General features: G+C 40.8%; 1 protein-coding gene across 1 annotated transcript in view; it reads left to right on the forward strand.

Moving 5' to 3' along the window:
* Positions 1 to 8203, forward strand: part of Lasp (LIM and SH3 domain protein Lasp) — a 63687-nt gene extending 55484 nt beyond the window's left edge. Inside the window, exons 6-9 of the mRNA XM_080268840.1 lie at positions 51 to 434; positions 4562 to 4689; positions 5470 to 5589; positions 7984 to 8203. Coding sequence (XP_080124966.1) covers positions 51 to 434; positions 4562 to 4689; positions 5470 to 5589; positions 7984 to 8160 — 809 coding nt within the window. The 3' untranslated portion in view covers positions 8161 to 8203. The remainder of the gene's footprint in view (positions 1 to 50; positions 435 to 4561; positions 4690 to 5469; positions 5590 to 7983) is intronic.
* Positions 8204 to 16740: the final 8537 nt, after the last annotated feature.

Raw genomic sequence — 16740 nt, forward strand, 5'->3', positions numbered from 1 at the left:
TTGTTGTTTGTGTGCCTTTGGCGAGCTTAACCCCTCAATGTTTACGTTAGCTGGCGGGCCCACGGCACGAGAGGACAGCAAGCGGGTGCAGGAGGCCCCTCAACCACATGTGCAACATCAGCAGCAACAGCAGCAGTATCAGCATCACCACCAGCAGCCACCGCCAAAGCAGTCACAGCATCAACCAACCCAGCCGTACCAGCCAAGTCAGCCCTATTCACAGCAATACAGCATTCCCCCACCTTCCTCCGCCCAGCACCGTCACCCACAATCCTTCCTTCACCACCAACAATCGCAACAGTCGCAACAATACACCCCCTCCTCCTCGTCCTACCACCACCACCCTCAAAATATGTTCCACGATGCCAACCACAATTCCCCATACTCCTCGCGCAACTCCCAGACTCTCATCTACTCCAGTCAAACAGGACCAGGTATTTTGAGCATCTGCTAGATTTAGGCACTTGGTTTAGGGGTCATAGTGTTAGAGGTAGTCACTTTTAAGGTATTTCTCAGCTAGATGTAGGCACTACTTAGGCACCTTTCCTATTGTTTAAGTTCCAGTCTTTACCTTTTTAGATAATTAAAGTTCATAGTTGATTATACTCTGCTCCTTCTGTCCTTTCTCCAACATCATCACCACCAGCAAAGTTCAAACCAATACATCCCCTCCTCTTCCTTGTTCTACAATGATCACCCTCAAAGTATATACCGCTTTCGCATCATATCATATCGTTTATACAGGCTCCAGCATGCTTACGTGCATCAGCCTTGGTCACCTAATGGTGGCTGCCCATGCTGCTCAATCTCCTCATCCCAGAGGTCACACTCTGTGACTTCGTCCCAGGTCTTTTTCAGTCTACTTCTCGCAACCCCACTCCTGACATTCACACCTCGCACTTTTCACAGCCAGTTGTCATCCTTCATCTTCTTCACATGCCCAGACCATCTCAATCTGCCCCTCCTCATCACAGCATCAATACATTCGAGTCCCGTCCTTCCTCTCAACTCTTTATTCATAAACCTAAACCCCTCCAGACCTCACATTGAAGGATGCACTGCTTTTCCATTTGAACATTGTCATTTTTGTACATTTGAGCTTATGAATCTTCTCATCCTTTACAGCCCAGGTCTCACTACCATACAACATTACACTCTTAACACATGCCACATACAAAGATACCTTTGTTAACAATTCCCCGTACTCCTCATGCAACTTCTAGATGCTCATCCGCTCAGATGAAACAGGACCTGGTATTTTGATGTATTATTCTCGATACAGGCACTTTTTAGGTAGTTAGAGAATGCTATCATGTGTGGTGGTATGAATATAAACATATCTCAGATCCCTCCCTGTCTCCCAGAAGGGTGGGCATAGTGTCCATCAGGAAATGGATAGCTTCAACCTGCAGTCCACCAGGGTCATAACAGCAACTAAGGCATATCATAGGCTAGTTTCTGCACATCTTGTAGGAGTTACTCTTTGAATTTCACTTATCTCATTGAAACTATCTGTCATTCCATTAGACTCATGGGCACCCCTTGTATGGTTCAGTTTCATGTTATACTTTGGAAGTTTCATATCATTCTGCCAGATTCCTTGGCACTTTCCAGGCTGTTAACTTTCTGCATCCACCAGGCACCTCCTAGATATCAAAATTTTGTTCTTCTTATCTTGACTTTTTCTCTTCTGTTGCCTTCCACTCAGAATTCAGTTTAGTTCAGTTTCCCTCTTTGAGGCTGTGATGCTTTGTATTTCAGTAAAGTTTGCATTCTGGTTAACTTATAAATCATCACCTAAAGTCCAACCCAAATCCACCAGTTAAAAGATGCAGTGCTATCTGTCTGTAACAGGGTTGATCTCAAGTACAGTAAGTTAGTAATAAGATACAGCTGCTAAAGTTTCAGTACTCATTATTACTAGCATTTTGTGTTGGTAACTATATACAATTTTTTTTTCTATGTAACTTAGTAATATAACATTAGACCAAATTTTTAGCTGCTCAGAATTAGCCTACATACTGATATAGGGAGAAATAGTGCATAGGGCCAATATCATCTAGTGTATGGTCAGAAAGTGATTTTTTTCAAAAAGAAACAAAGGATTCACACAGTTCATAGGATGATACCGGTAAGGGCTTCTTGACAAAGAAACAGTATGCAGTACAGTAAAACCTTTTTAAGCTGGAGTAATAGGAGCTGAGGCCTTACCGACTTCAGAGAAATTCCAACTGATGAAAAGTGTGAAGCCTGCAGGCCAACCAGAAAAAAAATCATTTATCATGTTTGTAGAGGGTGTAATCTAAGCATATTGAGGGCTTTTTAATTAGATATAGAGGTGGTAGGGGCACATGATCGCTTCTGTGCAACATTTTCACTTCTGTGTAACATTTGGGAGCCATGGAAGCCATGCTGGTAATGAATAAAAGTGCGGAACACAGAGTCACTACAGGAGCAGGCGCGAGAGAGTACCGACAAGGGTGGTGGCAGATGCTAGACTGACAGTGGATCCCTAACAGACTAAAACATGATGAACCTAGTGTATCATGCCGAGATTGGGTTTCCATTTGATGACATTTTACAACTCATTTCCCCCCCCCCCCCCCCCCTTGGATTTTTATGATGATTTTTTCAAGAATTTTAAATTCTTTTCATCAACGAATATCATATGCCATGCCAACTTAAGTGTAACCTCAACTAAAAGGGTTCAGATGTATGGAGGTTTTACTGAGTGTGTATTTGCTGTAAGTTATGTAGGCAGAATACAGCAGGTAGGCAGAGTACAGCAGGTAGGCAGAGTACAATAGGTAGGCAGAACAGTGTTTACTGATAGTTAGGTGGGCAGAACACTGTGTCTCAATCATAGGCATTAAGTACTTCATTTGAACAGTGATGCAGTGTAAGTAAGGGTATGGGTAGAACATTATGACAAGATTTCAACAAGTTCAGGATTTTAAATACTTCTTAGTAAAGGGGCAATTCTTGTGTATTAAGCCAGCCAGAACAGATTAAAAAACGTTGTGGTGTTCTCAAGGGCCGTTTGGGTGGCTGGAATGGTGAGTATGGCTTCTGGCATCGCACGTTTGCTTGACTCCCATATCAGGAACATGCGTGTGTTTTTGTGGTTTGGTGGGGATTGACTGGGTGTGTGTTTTTTCCTGTCATTTTGTTTGTCTGTTGTCTCCATGTTCCCCTGTCTTGTTTAGCTTCTAGAATGTGTTTGCCTGCCCCCTGTCACTTTGTGTTTGGTTCTGTGTTTGTTTTTTGCACTCCTTCATGTGGCCGTTTGGTACGTTTGCTACATTTTTGCGCTCGTCTGTGTTTGCTGATGTGTAGTTGAAATAGTCTAACGGTTTGGAGGATAATTAAGTGTTTGCTGTGTTTATACCGCATCTTGGTAGTTTGTGTAGTGCTGTATGTTTATAATACTTTAATATTTTACTAATTCAGTTTCTCTTTCAGGACAGACAGTTTAAATTTGAAAATGTTTGACGTATTACATAGACTGCCAGGCCTTCAGTATTTCTATAGATTTATTTATTTTTTTAAGAATGGCAGTGCTTTGTTTATCATTTACTTTTGAAGATACATAGAATTTTTACGTAATTATTTATTTATTCATTTATTTATTCTTAGTGTACACTAGCTCAATATATTTCAGTAGTTTGTCAATATGTGAGTGATTGTGTGTTTTGTTATTTAAGTAGTTTGTAATTGTTTGAATAATTATGTGAATGATTGTCTGTTATTTTAGGTTGTCAGTGATGTGTAATTGTGTGCATGTGTGATTGACTATGTTATTTTATTATGTCTGGTGTGATTGTGTGTATATGTGAATGATTGTATGTTATATTGGGTTGTCAGATGATGTGTATATTTGTGTGAATGTGTGATTGATTGTATGTTTGTTTATAATGTCTAATATGTGACTGTGAGTGCATGAATGATTTTGTTGCTCATTTTACAAGGCATACAGTTAATAGTTCTCCCCCTTCTTGTATTCCTCCCCATGTTTCTGAACCCTACCTCATTCCATCTTTAGGTGGTGATGATGATGATGATAGTATATATTTTTTTCTTTGATGAATGATTGTACGGTAACTTATTGTGTTTCACTCTCCCTCCTTGTCTCAGTATCCTACCTTTCCCCATGATTCCAAGGACTTAAATGGTGTGTGAATGGTTGTTTGGCCCAGTTCAGTGGATCCACTATTAACAACTCTTCCCCCTTGTACTATCTCCTCCTTGCTACTGGATTCTACCGCATCTAACCTAACCTAACCTATTCTAACCTACCCCATCCATGCCAACCAAGTCTGTCCCAACTTATCTCATCCAGCCTTACCTGACCTAGCCTATCCTATTCTAACTTACCTCATCCAGCCTAACCTAACCTAACCTAACCTACCTCATTAAACCTAACATAACCCAATCTCAGTCTGTTCTAACCTACTTCATCCAGCCTAACCTAACCTAACCTAACCTAACCCAGTCTAACACAGCCTGCTCTAACCTACTTCATCCAGCCTAACCTAACCTAATCTAACTCCACCCTGTGCAGTGTCACAGCAGCCAACACGCCGGGTGGGCAGCATTGCGGATTATGACCCCGTGAATGAACAGTACGGCTCCATAGCAACACACAACGCCAACCCCAGCCAGGGATATCGACAGGAGGCTACTTACCAGGTACACCCACACACACAGGCATGTACATTCCCCACACATACACTCATGTACATATGTTTTAAGGTGTCACATCAACTCATCACACATGCACACTCGTACACTTTTTTTTTTTAATTATTATTTCTTTCCTCGTCCTTCTGCCTGTGGGTAACTTTACACTCCCTCTTCTGTCTTTCTTTCCTTCATTCTTTCCTCTTCCTTCTGCCTGTAGGTGATTCTACACTGAGTAACAAGCCAAATGGTTTCCTGTGCACCAGGAAACCATTTACTACGCTGGGTGGTAACCACATAATCAAATTTTGGCGCCTGGTGGTTTATTGGGTAATTATTGCTCTCCAGTCGGATTGAGCCGGTGAAGGTTCATATCCAAGGGGTGGTTGGGGTTGATTGCTTATGTAATGTCACTCAGGGATGAGTGAGGCTGGTCACTCTCATCTTAAATGTCGGTACCAACAGCCTAGCCCTGGGTTCCTACGCTTCCTATGGGGCAATGTAGGATTGGATGATGATGATGATGATGATTATTATTATTATTATTATTATTATCATTATTATTTTTATTATTATTATTATTTTTTATATTATGATTTTATTATATTTTAAACATTATTTATTTTAGATTTAAGCTAGCATACAGTAGTATAAGTATTAACACTGAACAGAGATAAATCATTCATTGCCATCAAAGTAGTTCAGAAATTTGATAGTGTGTGTGAAAAGTGTTTTGTCAATAAAAGAGAGAGAAAAGAGGTGTCAGATTGAGATGTCTTCTTTTGTCAGGTTCAGCGCAGCAACCTGTATGGGGACCAGAATTTGGGTCCACAGCAGCCACCACCACAGCAGCTTAACTCCACACAGCCCCCACACCACAAGGTTAACGCCCCGCCCACACAGCTGGGGGTAGGTATTGATGGATGTTTTACGCCACTGTATGCATTTTTTACCACGTTGTGCACATAATCAACCTCAAGGATATGGCTGGTGAGAGATTAGGCAAGGACAATGATGGTGATTGTGATGTTTGTGTGTGAAATGCCTCCTACCCCTATTCACCGCAAGTTCAGCGTCCTACCCACACGGCTGGGGTTAGGTGTTAATGGCGGTCTTACTTCATTGTACATGTTTGTAGCCCTATGAATTTGGGGTATGTATCTTAAGCAAGTTTTATCTATCACACATTTTTTGCCCTACGAATGGTGTGGTAGATATCTTAGGCAGGTTTCGCTCCATCGTATGCATTTTAACCTCAAGGATTATTTGGTGAGAAATTAGGTAGGGATGATGGTGATGATAATTGTGATGATTTGTGTGAAATGCATCTTACCTGCCATTCACAAGGTCAGTCTGTCACCCATGCAGCTGGGGGAAGGTATTAATGCAGGTTTTACTCCAGTGTACACATTTTTTGCATTATTTTTAAGCCTTGTGAATGTAGAAGTTGGTACATTACAGAGTTTTATTGTGTCTTATGCATTTTTTGCCGTCAAATAAGGTGGTAGGTGTTTTAAGCAGGTTTTACCCCATCTTATGCATTTTTACTCCTGCAGATAAGGTGATAGGTACTTTATGCAGGTTTTGCTACATCTTACCTATTTTTTGCCCTACAAATATGGTGGTAGGTATCTTACACAGTTTTACTACATTGTACACGTTTTTAGCCGTACAAATATAAGGTATGTAGCTTATGCAGGTTATAGTCTGTCTTATGCGTGTTATAGTGTATCTTAAGCAGGTTATAGTTTCTTATGCAGGTTATAGTTTGTCTTATGCATGTTATAGTCTATCTTACGCAGGTTATAGTTTGTCTTATGCAGGTTATAGTCTGTCTTATGCATGTTATAGTCTATCTTACGCAGGTTATAGTTTGTCTTATGCAGGTTATAGTCTGTCTTATGCATGTTATAGTCTTTCTTACGCAGTTTATAGTTTCTCATCTGCAGCGTCATATGGAGTTTTTAGTTTATCTTACACAGTTCTTATTTGATGTAGGTTTTAATCTGTCTAATAGTTTCGTAAGTTTATGCAGTTTTCAGTCTTACGTAGTTTTCAGTTGCTTTCAGTTCCTTTCGCTGTGGAATTTATTTTCGGCTTGATTCTCAAAAAGTGCCAATTCTCCAGCAAGAAATCAAATGGTATTAGGTCACTGTCTACAGCACTTTTGTGATTGCCTAATACTGTACAGGTACTTACCTTTCCATTTTCAGCAATGAAATTCTTTAATAGCTACAGATATTATCAGGAGGACGGTGAATACATCAAAGCTTGCTGGGGATTTAATTAAAAGGACACTGAGATGCTGGCCAGTTGATATGTAAAGATCCGGTGTTTACTGTAATATTATATTCATTATCAAGCGTTTTTTGTACACTTGCACATCCAGCTCCTTAAAAAACATCTAATCACATTACATTGCATATAACTTACCTAAATAATGGTAAATCTCCAAGAAATTGTGACACTCGGCCAAGTGCCCCATCAGCAGGGCAGGCATGTTTGTTGACATGATGTTTTGACTTGCTACCGTATGATGGCAGCATGTTCTGGGACGCCGTTGCCATAGCAGCATCGGTAAGAGCCTGAAGTACCGCGTGGGCAGTTCAAACTGATTCCTGAGGCCCGTCGACTGTAGCCGTATTCCGCAGTGAAAGGGAATAATTCATAGAACGACTATACGGTGTAGTCATTAAACGCTTTGAAAGGGTTAAGCCTGTCGTACGAAGTTTTGTATTTTTTATTCATATGCAGTTTATATGTCTTAGGCAGTTTTTAGTCTTTTGTGCAGTTTTTGTTTCTTATGCAATTTTTAGTCTGTCACATAGTTTGTGTGTCTTATTTAGTTTTTATTCTGATGCAGCCTTTATAGCCTGCGTATCTTTAAGTCTGTCATATGTAGTTTTTATTTCTTTTGCATTTTTTAGTTATGTTTTATAGTTTTTGTATCTGATGCGATTGTTGGTCTATTTTATGCCCTTGACCAATCTGTGGCCATGGATATTCATTTTCTGAGTGCTTCTTCTTGTAATTTTTATGTCTGTCTATCATTCTATCAACAGCCAGATGCTCTAAATTCATAAGAGGTGGCCACTAACAAGTCACCTCCATGTCGCCCTGTCCCATGCTGTTTCACTACCCGCCCTCCAACTTAATGCCTCCCCTTTCATATACCTGTACTCCATCCCTCCATCTCATCCTTGGTCTGTCCCTCCCTTTCCCCCCCTCTGCCTTACTCACATACACTCCTAGCTAGTATCTCACTTCCAGAAACTAAAACCAGAACATTTATGCTCATTGCAGCGTTGTTACCGTGCAATGTATGACTACGAAGCGGCTGACACAGACGAGGTGAGCTTTAGGGACGGCGACCTGATCATCAACTGCACCGCCATTGACGAGGGCTGGATGACCGGCACCATCCAACGTACCGGCATCACTGGAATGTTGCCGGCAAACTATGTAGAGCGTGTTAGCTGAGCAACACACCACCCTGCCGGACTACACCTGGATACACTTCCCTACACCCACCACCATACTAAATACACTCTTCTTCACCCACCACCATGCTAACTACACTCTCCTACACACACCACCATGCTAAATACACTCCTATACCCACCACAATGCTAACTACACTCTCCTACACCCACCACCTACTCTCAGCTATACCCACCACTACACAGCTTAACTCTCTAATACACCACCATGTATAACTACACACTGATACACCCCCCAGTACACATCTCAGCTCCCTAACACATCTGTCACACACAAGCACGGCCACCACACTACCACCGCAGTCTTTGAAACCACACCTTACAATACCAAGCCTCAGAACAGCACTGCTTTCATAACACCATTATTTGGCACCACCTCTCATAAAACCACATCAAACGACACCAGAGTAATACCAAGCTTCACACCAGGATAACACCATACTTCAGATCACACCTTTTGACTCTATTTCATGACAACATATCTCACAAAACTACATAAGAGCATTTTGCACATATTCTCTTCATAATTCTTCAGTCTACATCAGCATACACATTAACACCATCCATACCTCTTCACATTATGTCTCATAATACCATTTCTTTGTCATTCCTGCGAAAGATATACCATTTATCACTTGACACACGAGCTTGCACATAATACCATCCATGCCTCACACTAGCATTTAAGATTATGGTATTACTGTCTAAGAATTGATATTGTGTCATTCCTGTTTAAGAGACCATTATCCTATCTATCACTGGAGACCTTTGATATTTCACTTATTAATGTCATGTTTTTCATAACTTTAATATCACACTCCCTAATCATTCCGCATTATTCACCCCTGCATTCCACATCACTCACCCCAGCATTCCACATCACTCACCCCTGTATTCCACACGACTCACCCTTGTATTCCACGCCACTCACCTCTGCATTCCACGCCACTCACCCCTCCATTCCACACCACTCACCCCTGCATTCCAGCACACATGCCACTTCACACTCTGTCGCCATGTTTCAATCACACACAAATATTGACAATTGGTGGGACCTCAGTCACACATTAATATTGTTGTAGTGTATTTTTAACTGGCCTGGTCTTGCTTTTAACCCCTTCAGTACTGTGATGTTATTAGTGGAGTACCCTATTGTCTTTATTGGATTATTATCTTTATTGGGTTATTTTCTTGCTGCCATCATAACCTGGATGATGCATCGGCCTTGGGTAGTGAGTGAATAACCAGTCTGAGATATGGAGATGAGCACCATGGCTAAGGGTCTTGTGCTGTTTACCCCCACCATTACCTATCCTGTACCAGGCAATTTTAGCCAGTTTAGAGGAGGAGGGGCGGACCAATGGTGAGATGGAACAGTGGAATAGAGATATATATGAGAGAGGTAGATGTGAGTTGGAGGGGGGGCCCACCAAATGGCAGAGGACAGGGCTACATGAAGGGGATTTGTTTGTGGCCATCCCTTATAGGATTACAATGTCTGGAAATAGATAGGTAGATAGATAAAGGAGACCTGTACTACTAGAAATATCCCTTTGTTGGTACACACTTCATCAGCTGAATTAAACTGCATATTATTAGCCAAAGTAAAATACCTATTCTTGGAGGGGGTCACTGCAGGTCCTGGGAGAGACGCCTTGAGGCCCTGGTGCAAAGAAGCATTATGGGACCCCGAACAGAGCTGTACAGACGTGACCCTCCAAGTAAACAAACAAGCCTTGATTCTGGTGATATATGCTGTGTTCCTTAGGTGGGAAAAATGTGTGGACTTAGTAGACATAGACAAGGTATAACAACATTTTACTGCTACAAGATACTTCATTGTGTTTACTGTTTAAGGACTAACTATCTATCAATCTTTCCACCTATCTGTCTATCAGTCTGTCTACCCATCTACCTATCTGTCTAACTATCTATAGCCAGATGCCATAATCCTATAAGGGGTGGCCACAAAAAAATTGGTTACATGTTGCCCTGCCCTGCCAGTTTGCTGCCCTGCCCCTAGCTTATACCCCCCTCTCTCATATGCCTCACTACTCCATCCCTCCAGCTCATCCTCAGTCTCCCCCTCCCTCTCACCCCCTCCACCTCACTCACATACTCTCTCCTCTGTATTTTCCTCATATATTAGTGAGCTCCTACCTTTCTTCCTTGGCCCTGGTGTGTTGGTACTATTAATACTCCCCTTGTGCCAGCTCTGAGTAGTTGAGATTGTTTCCAAACTCTGTCAGATCCATGACCATTTTTCAGATGAAGGTCTCCGTCAGCTAATTAATCTTAATTTGTCTATCATGGGTCAGAATAATATACCTTAATGATATCCTAATGCCAGAAATAATTGATGGAGATTTTTTGGGGGGGAGAGAGAAAGAGAGAGAAGGGGGGGGAAGAAAACTCATCAGAGAGTCACCAATTAAACAGAGAAGTTGTCACTGTACTGAGGGTGTAGGTGGAGCTTTTGTCTTCAGAGTCAATATAAATCACTTTCATCTTAAAACTCAGGACGAACTTGCCTAGCCCCAGGCTCTTACGCTCCTCATGGGGCAACATAGGATTGGGTATTGGATGGATGTACAATTATGTTGGCTACATACACACAAAGAATATTACCGAAAAAGGTTTTAATATGAGGTGCCAATGTACTATATGTGGCTGAGTTAATATATACAGTGTGAGGGGGGAGAGGAAGGGGTAGACCAAGGATGAGATGGAGAGATGAAGTAGAGAGGTATATGAGAGGGGTTTGTAAGCTGGGGGGAGGGCAGTGAAATGACAGGGGACAGGACAGCATGGAGGCGATTTGTTTGTGGCCATCCCTGACGTGATTAAGGCATCTGGCTATAGATAGAGCCAGGTTGGGGAAATTTAAGGCATACTGTGTGTTAATCTCAAGGTGTTTGTATTCTTGTCATGTCATTTAGGGTAGACTTTTTAAATTGAAGGGGTTAGATATAGCCTTAATATATTTTTCAGTAGGAGAGGATTCCTTAAGTTGAACTAGATTGGATGGTGTTGTTTCATTTGTAAAGGTACCAACGTGCTTGCATACATCAGTCGTGGTCACCTGATGACAGCTCTCCGCTCTGACCAATCTCTGGCAGCCTCCCTATTCAGTCCCCTATCCCCAGGGTCACACATTGTAGCCTTGTCTCCTAGGTCTTTTTCAGTCTGCCTCTCACAACCCTGCCCCCAATGCTCACACTTCTCACCTTCTGCACCCAATTAATCATCATCATCATCAACATTATATTTATCTATCTAAACATTCAGCTGCCTCAGAATCTTTACACTTAAACCTTATTTATTGATCAGAATTAAGAGTCGAGTGAACAGTCTAAAACATAATTAGCAGTGATTGGGCTTTCATTACATTTCCTCGTTTGTAAATATTTTTCAGATAGAAGTTTATGACCCTTGTTTTTGGCGCAGTAAGTGAAGAGTGTCTTCCCAAAATCTGATGAACACATTGCTTGAAGGCTGAACGATCAGTTCTAAAACATCAGCTGTGATAAGGCTTTTTGTTATGTAATGCCAGTTGTAATTAAGTTTCTGATAATATTGGGAAGATTTCAGTTTCTCTGGTTGAATGAGTTCCTTATGAGTGGTGTAACCCAGCTTCATAATCTTAATCTCCTGACCACGATGGCAGCATTTTGTTTCATATCTTGGGCATATCTTAGCTATCGTCATATTGTATAATTTATAAGGGCCCCAACATGCTTGCATGCGTCGGCCTTGGTCACCTAATAACAGCCCTCCACGCTGCTTGATCTCTGGCAGCTTCCCTGTTCTGTCTTTTATCCCCAAGGTCACACTCTATGGTCTTGTCCCAGATCTTTTTTGATGTGCCTCTTGCACCCGTACCTCCAACATTCACACTTTTCACTTTCCGCACCCAGTTGTCACCCTTAAATAGAAACGTGATGTCATTTCCGTATTTGATTAAATTAGATGATTGGGTTAATGGAGGCTAAATCTAACCCCATTTTATCAGAACCAGGAGTGACCAGCTAAGCATCCCTGAGTGGCACTGTGTTAGCCATAAACCTCAACCAGTCCTCAGACCCACACCCATAAGTGCCACATTTGTTTGGAGCACCTTGACCCACTAAACCACCAGGCATCCATTTGTTCACTGCAGTATGTCACTCAGTGTAGGGTCATCAAAAAGTAGTGCTACAGTGAGTGAATGGATGGTAGATACCCCCACCTACTGCAAAGTCTCTCTCCTAGGATGAAAAAAACGGTATGGAGGTAGCAAGAATGAAATACATGCTCTCTCTCTCTCTCTCTCTCTCTCTCTCTCTCTCTCTCTCTCTCAAAAATCTGAGAGTACCATATATAAAACACACACACACACACACACACACACACACACACACACACACCATGGTACTGAAGGGGTAAATTGTGTTAATACAGTAGTTTTAGTAATAGCTTTTACATATGTATACTCGTAAATGCTTTTGTAAATTATGAAAGGGGGCTATCCCTGAGAAGTGCCTGATGTTTACATATAATAGGTTAAGGTAACAGAGAAATGAGACTGTAAGTAGAATATATTAAGCATCATGTTGGATTTGTGTTATATTTTTGTTGAGGGTTAATGAATGGTGAGTCAGTTGTGCATTACCTCCATGAAGAGCTATGGATTGGAGGCTGATGTAGGGTAAAAAAGAACAAATATCAAGATGTGTTGTGAACAAGGTGATGCTGTTTGTAGGATTGAGTGTGATGGAATGTTGAGAAATTACAGGTAGGGTGAGGTGACTTGAACATGTGGAGGGAAAGTGCTAAAGTAACTGGATGTAGCACCGTATATACGCAGTCCTGGACAATAATAATATTCCACTCTTTAGTCCAACAGTTATGAAACTCGTACATGATATTCAGGAAAGTTTGACTGGAATACTGCACATGACTGTGAAGCCATCGACATTGCTGACCTGTGGAAGCGTGTATCACTTCCTTCGTTTGCGTCCCAGGTCTTTTTCAGTCTGCCTCACACAACCCTACTCTCAGCACTCACACTTCTCACTTTCTGCACCCAATTGTCATCCCTCATCGTCTCACATGCCCAAACCATCTCAGTCTACCACTCCTCAACACAGAACCAATACACTCATCTTAAAATATGTATGGACTGTGTGTAGGGCAGACTGAAAGAGTAAACACAAGGACTGAAAAACAGAGAGAGAACCAGCAACAGGTTTGAGTCATAGTGGCAGTTAGTATGTTACTCTACTTAATGCCTCATAACATGTAAGTACGTGTGTTGTGTGGGTTCTCACTCACATCTGCATCTTGTATAATTACATACATTGTGTCTCAGTCACTATGAAGTGTGCTGGGTGGATGGCAAGGAATTAATACATACATATAATAGGTTCCTTTGTGTTAAAGTTGACCAAACTCATGCCCAGCCAGCTTGCTGTTCACCACCCACATCATCCACTTAAACCAGCACTCATTCGTCATATTCATTCCTTTTTTTATTTGATATATATTCTGTGTATACAGGCATACTTACATGTGCTGCATTCCTTCATCCATTTCTCCCCCTTAGGGATTTTTTTTTTTTTTTTGATAGATGCACTTTGTCTTTCGTGCCCATTTGAAAATTTAAAAATAGAAGACTGTAATGTACAGAATATTTTGTGTTTGACAGATTAATTATGCCAGCACATCAGGAAAGCTACTAGTGTCACAAGCCATAATTTAAAAGATATGATTGTAAAAAAAAACAAAAAAAACATGAAAGTTGGTGAAGGGAAGCTGATTATGAAGAGTGTACCGTACATTGACACTGGAAATAAGCCCAACAGTGTACCAAATCCAGTAGACCTCTTCCCTCCACCTAAACCACCCACAGTGTATAGCATTTACAGGCTATTTCATATTTACACATGGACAAAGCTTATGAAACTTCCTGTTCGTTTTATTCCGTGTTTAACAAGTCCAGCACACCTTTTCCATCCACCTAAACCACCCACAATGTATAGCATTAACAGGCTATTGCATATTTAGAAACACATGAACAAAGCTTCTAAAACTTCCTGCTCATTTTGTTCCACATTTGTACAGTATTGTAACATCTACAGTTTAATGTAAATAACACCCTATCCATAACACTAATTGTACAATTGTATATATTTTTAAGACTGAGTTACTTAATATACTTGTAGCCTCTTGTTTTTCACTCTAATGATCTAATCATACATAAGCTCTAAACATTTGTCATTTAAATACTGGTTACATACACTGTATTAACTTGTAGAGTGCCCTGTTGCCCACCCCAGGACCCTCCTCCTGTATGCAAAAAATTGTTAGAAGTTTTCATTATTATGTATTTATTATTATTATTATTTTTTTATTTTTTTTTTTTTTAGATGTATAGCATTGCAGTGAAATATACAGTGCATGAAAGGTATATAACATGGAGGAGAAAAAAAAAAAAGTTTGAGCATAGCAGTGTTGACATGTTGACCACCCACCATGATGTGACAGTGAAATTGGGACAGTGCTTCCCTTCCCCCCCCTCCCTGCCAGGAAGAAAGAACCATAGGCCAGAAACCTGCAAGATTATGGCAAGAAAAAACAAACAAACAAGATAACAGAGCCAAGTTCAAAATCCATTCATTTCAAGATGCCTGGACACTTGCATTTAAAAGACTGGTGACAAGGATGGCTGCTTCTGTAAGATAATAATGCCTTCTGTTCTCAGCCTTGGTGGGAAAATTTAAAGTGTAGGGGTCTTTGAGCACTGCCCCATAAATGCATGTAGGGCTGGGGCTGGCACTCTATGGGTTAAACCTAATTCTGTACAGTGACATTGTAGTTCATTCTTGCTACTGTTATACAAATGTTTATTACATAGGGCAGATTTTCATTAATTCCTTCATTACAAAATGTCATTCTAAATCAGAGTTAAATTGTCAGCATACACCAAGAATCGTATTATTTTGTTCAAGCAGCCTCAAGATATTTTTTATAGAGCGATTAGGGTAAGATAGTTTTTTTTATAGATTAATTACAGCATCCTACATCATCTGAAAGTAGCAAGAATAAACAAAAATGGCATCATCGCACTGAAGGGATCAACGTTTGTATCACTGTACATAACATTAGTAACGTTAAGCTCTAGCTAGGATAAGAGGCTTCTGCTTATCATCTGCCTTATTGTCTTGCCTTCACATATCCACACATGCCTTGTATTTAGTAACCATGCCTTTACATTCATAAGATTCACCACAAGAGGAAAAAATAACCGAGAAAACGCTACAGCAAAACACAGCCATACATACCTTTCACTGATGGCCCCCAGAGTTTTATACTCATATCCACACAAGCCTTATATATATAGTAACAGTGTCTTTTTGAGTGCAAGAGAAAGAATTATGTCCCCAAAATATTGCAGTGAAACAGAGCCTTTTATAACTTTCACCGGCAGTCTTCCTAAGTTCTATACTGTACTACTCTCCAGGTCTGAGATTTCCAAGCAACTTAGTACGATCAGTTTACTGTTATGATAAAGATTTGTTTTTGCAGGAAGAACTGGGAAAGGAGTATGTAGAATCCTCCCCTTTTTTGCAGGATGGACAAAGAAAGGAGGGTTCAGAATTTCCCCCTTACCTTTTGTTCTCACTGCAAAAAAGAGAGAGAGAAAGGTGTTTGTAGAGTCCTTCCCTTTTTGCAGGATGGACAAAGAAAGGAGAGCTCAGAGTTTCCCCTCATCTCTTGTTTTCCCTGCAGAGAGAGAGAGGGAGAGAGATTCTGCCATCTGCTTTCCCCATCTTTCCTGTACTACAAATCATAGTTACAGTGGAGCATAGAGCTCAACCCTGTCAGTCCGATAATGTGTGCTTATATTTAATTCCTTCTAACACCAAATTATAATATTCAGCTTAGAAAATTCAAGTAGTGAAGGGTTAGGTGAGTCTATATCCAACCCCTCGTGTGAAACTTCGTCTCCAACTATGTGAAATTTCTCTCCAACTGAAATTTCTCCAAGTGTAAGATTTCTCTCCAGCTGTGATATTTCTCTCCAACAATATGAAATTTCTCTCCAGCAGCATGAAACTTCTCTCCAGCTGTAAAATTTCTTTCCAACAGTGTGAAAATTTTCTCCACAGCTTAATAAAATCTCAACAGCAACACTACATTATAGAATAAACCACTGGAGTGAAGGGTTTAAGGCTTTCCCTTTCTGTAGATGGGAAATTGCATTCAGACAAAGGCAAATATGGGAAAGACCCCTCCCAGTCTTTCCTGTCTCTCCAGGGGCAGATCCAGGAATAGTTTAGTGGTGCTGCCCATATCTCTTTCTGGAGTAATGAAGGTTGGCCTCCCATTTTTTGGCCAGCTAAGTAACGTTCGGCAACCAAGGATAGTTTAAGTGTGATTTTTATGGGAGAAATATACCTGTTAGCCAGTAAAAGATGTAGTCTGTGTATTAAAAAACTGTATGCTAATCTTCTGTGTGACAAAGCTGGGGTGTTGGCAGTATGGGCAGCACCATTGGATCCACCCATGTTTTTTGTTT

The sequence above is a fragment of the Coenobita brevimanus genome, chromosome 30 (assembly GCF_032717465.1).
Source record: "Coenobita brevimanus isolate Jiangsu-jjx chromosome 30, ASM3271746v2, whole genome shotgun sequence".
In the NCBI taxonomy this organism is placed as follows: Eukaryota; Metazoa; Arthropoda; class Malacostraca; order Decapoda; family Coenobitidae; genus Coenobita; species Coenobita brevimanus.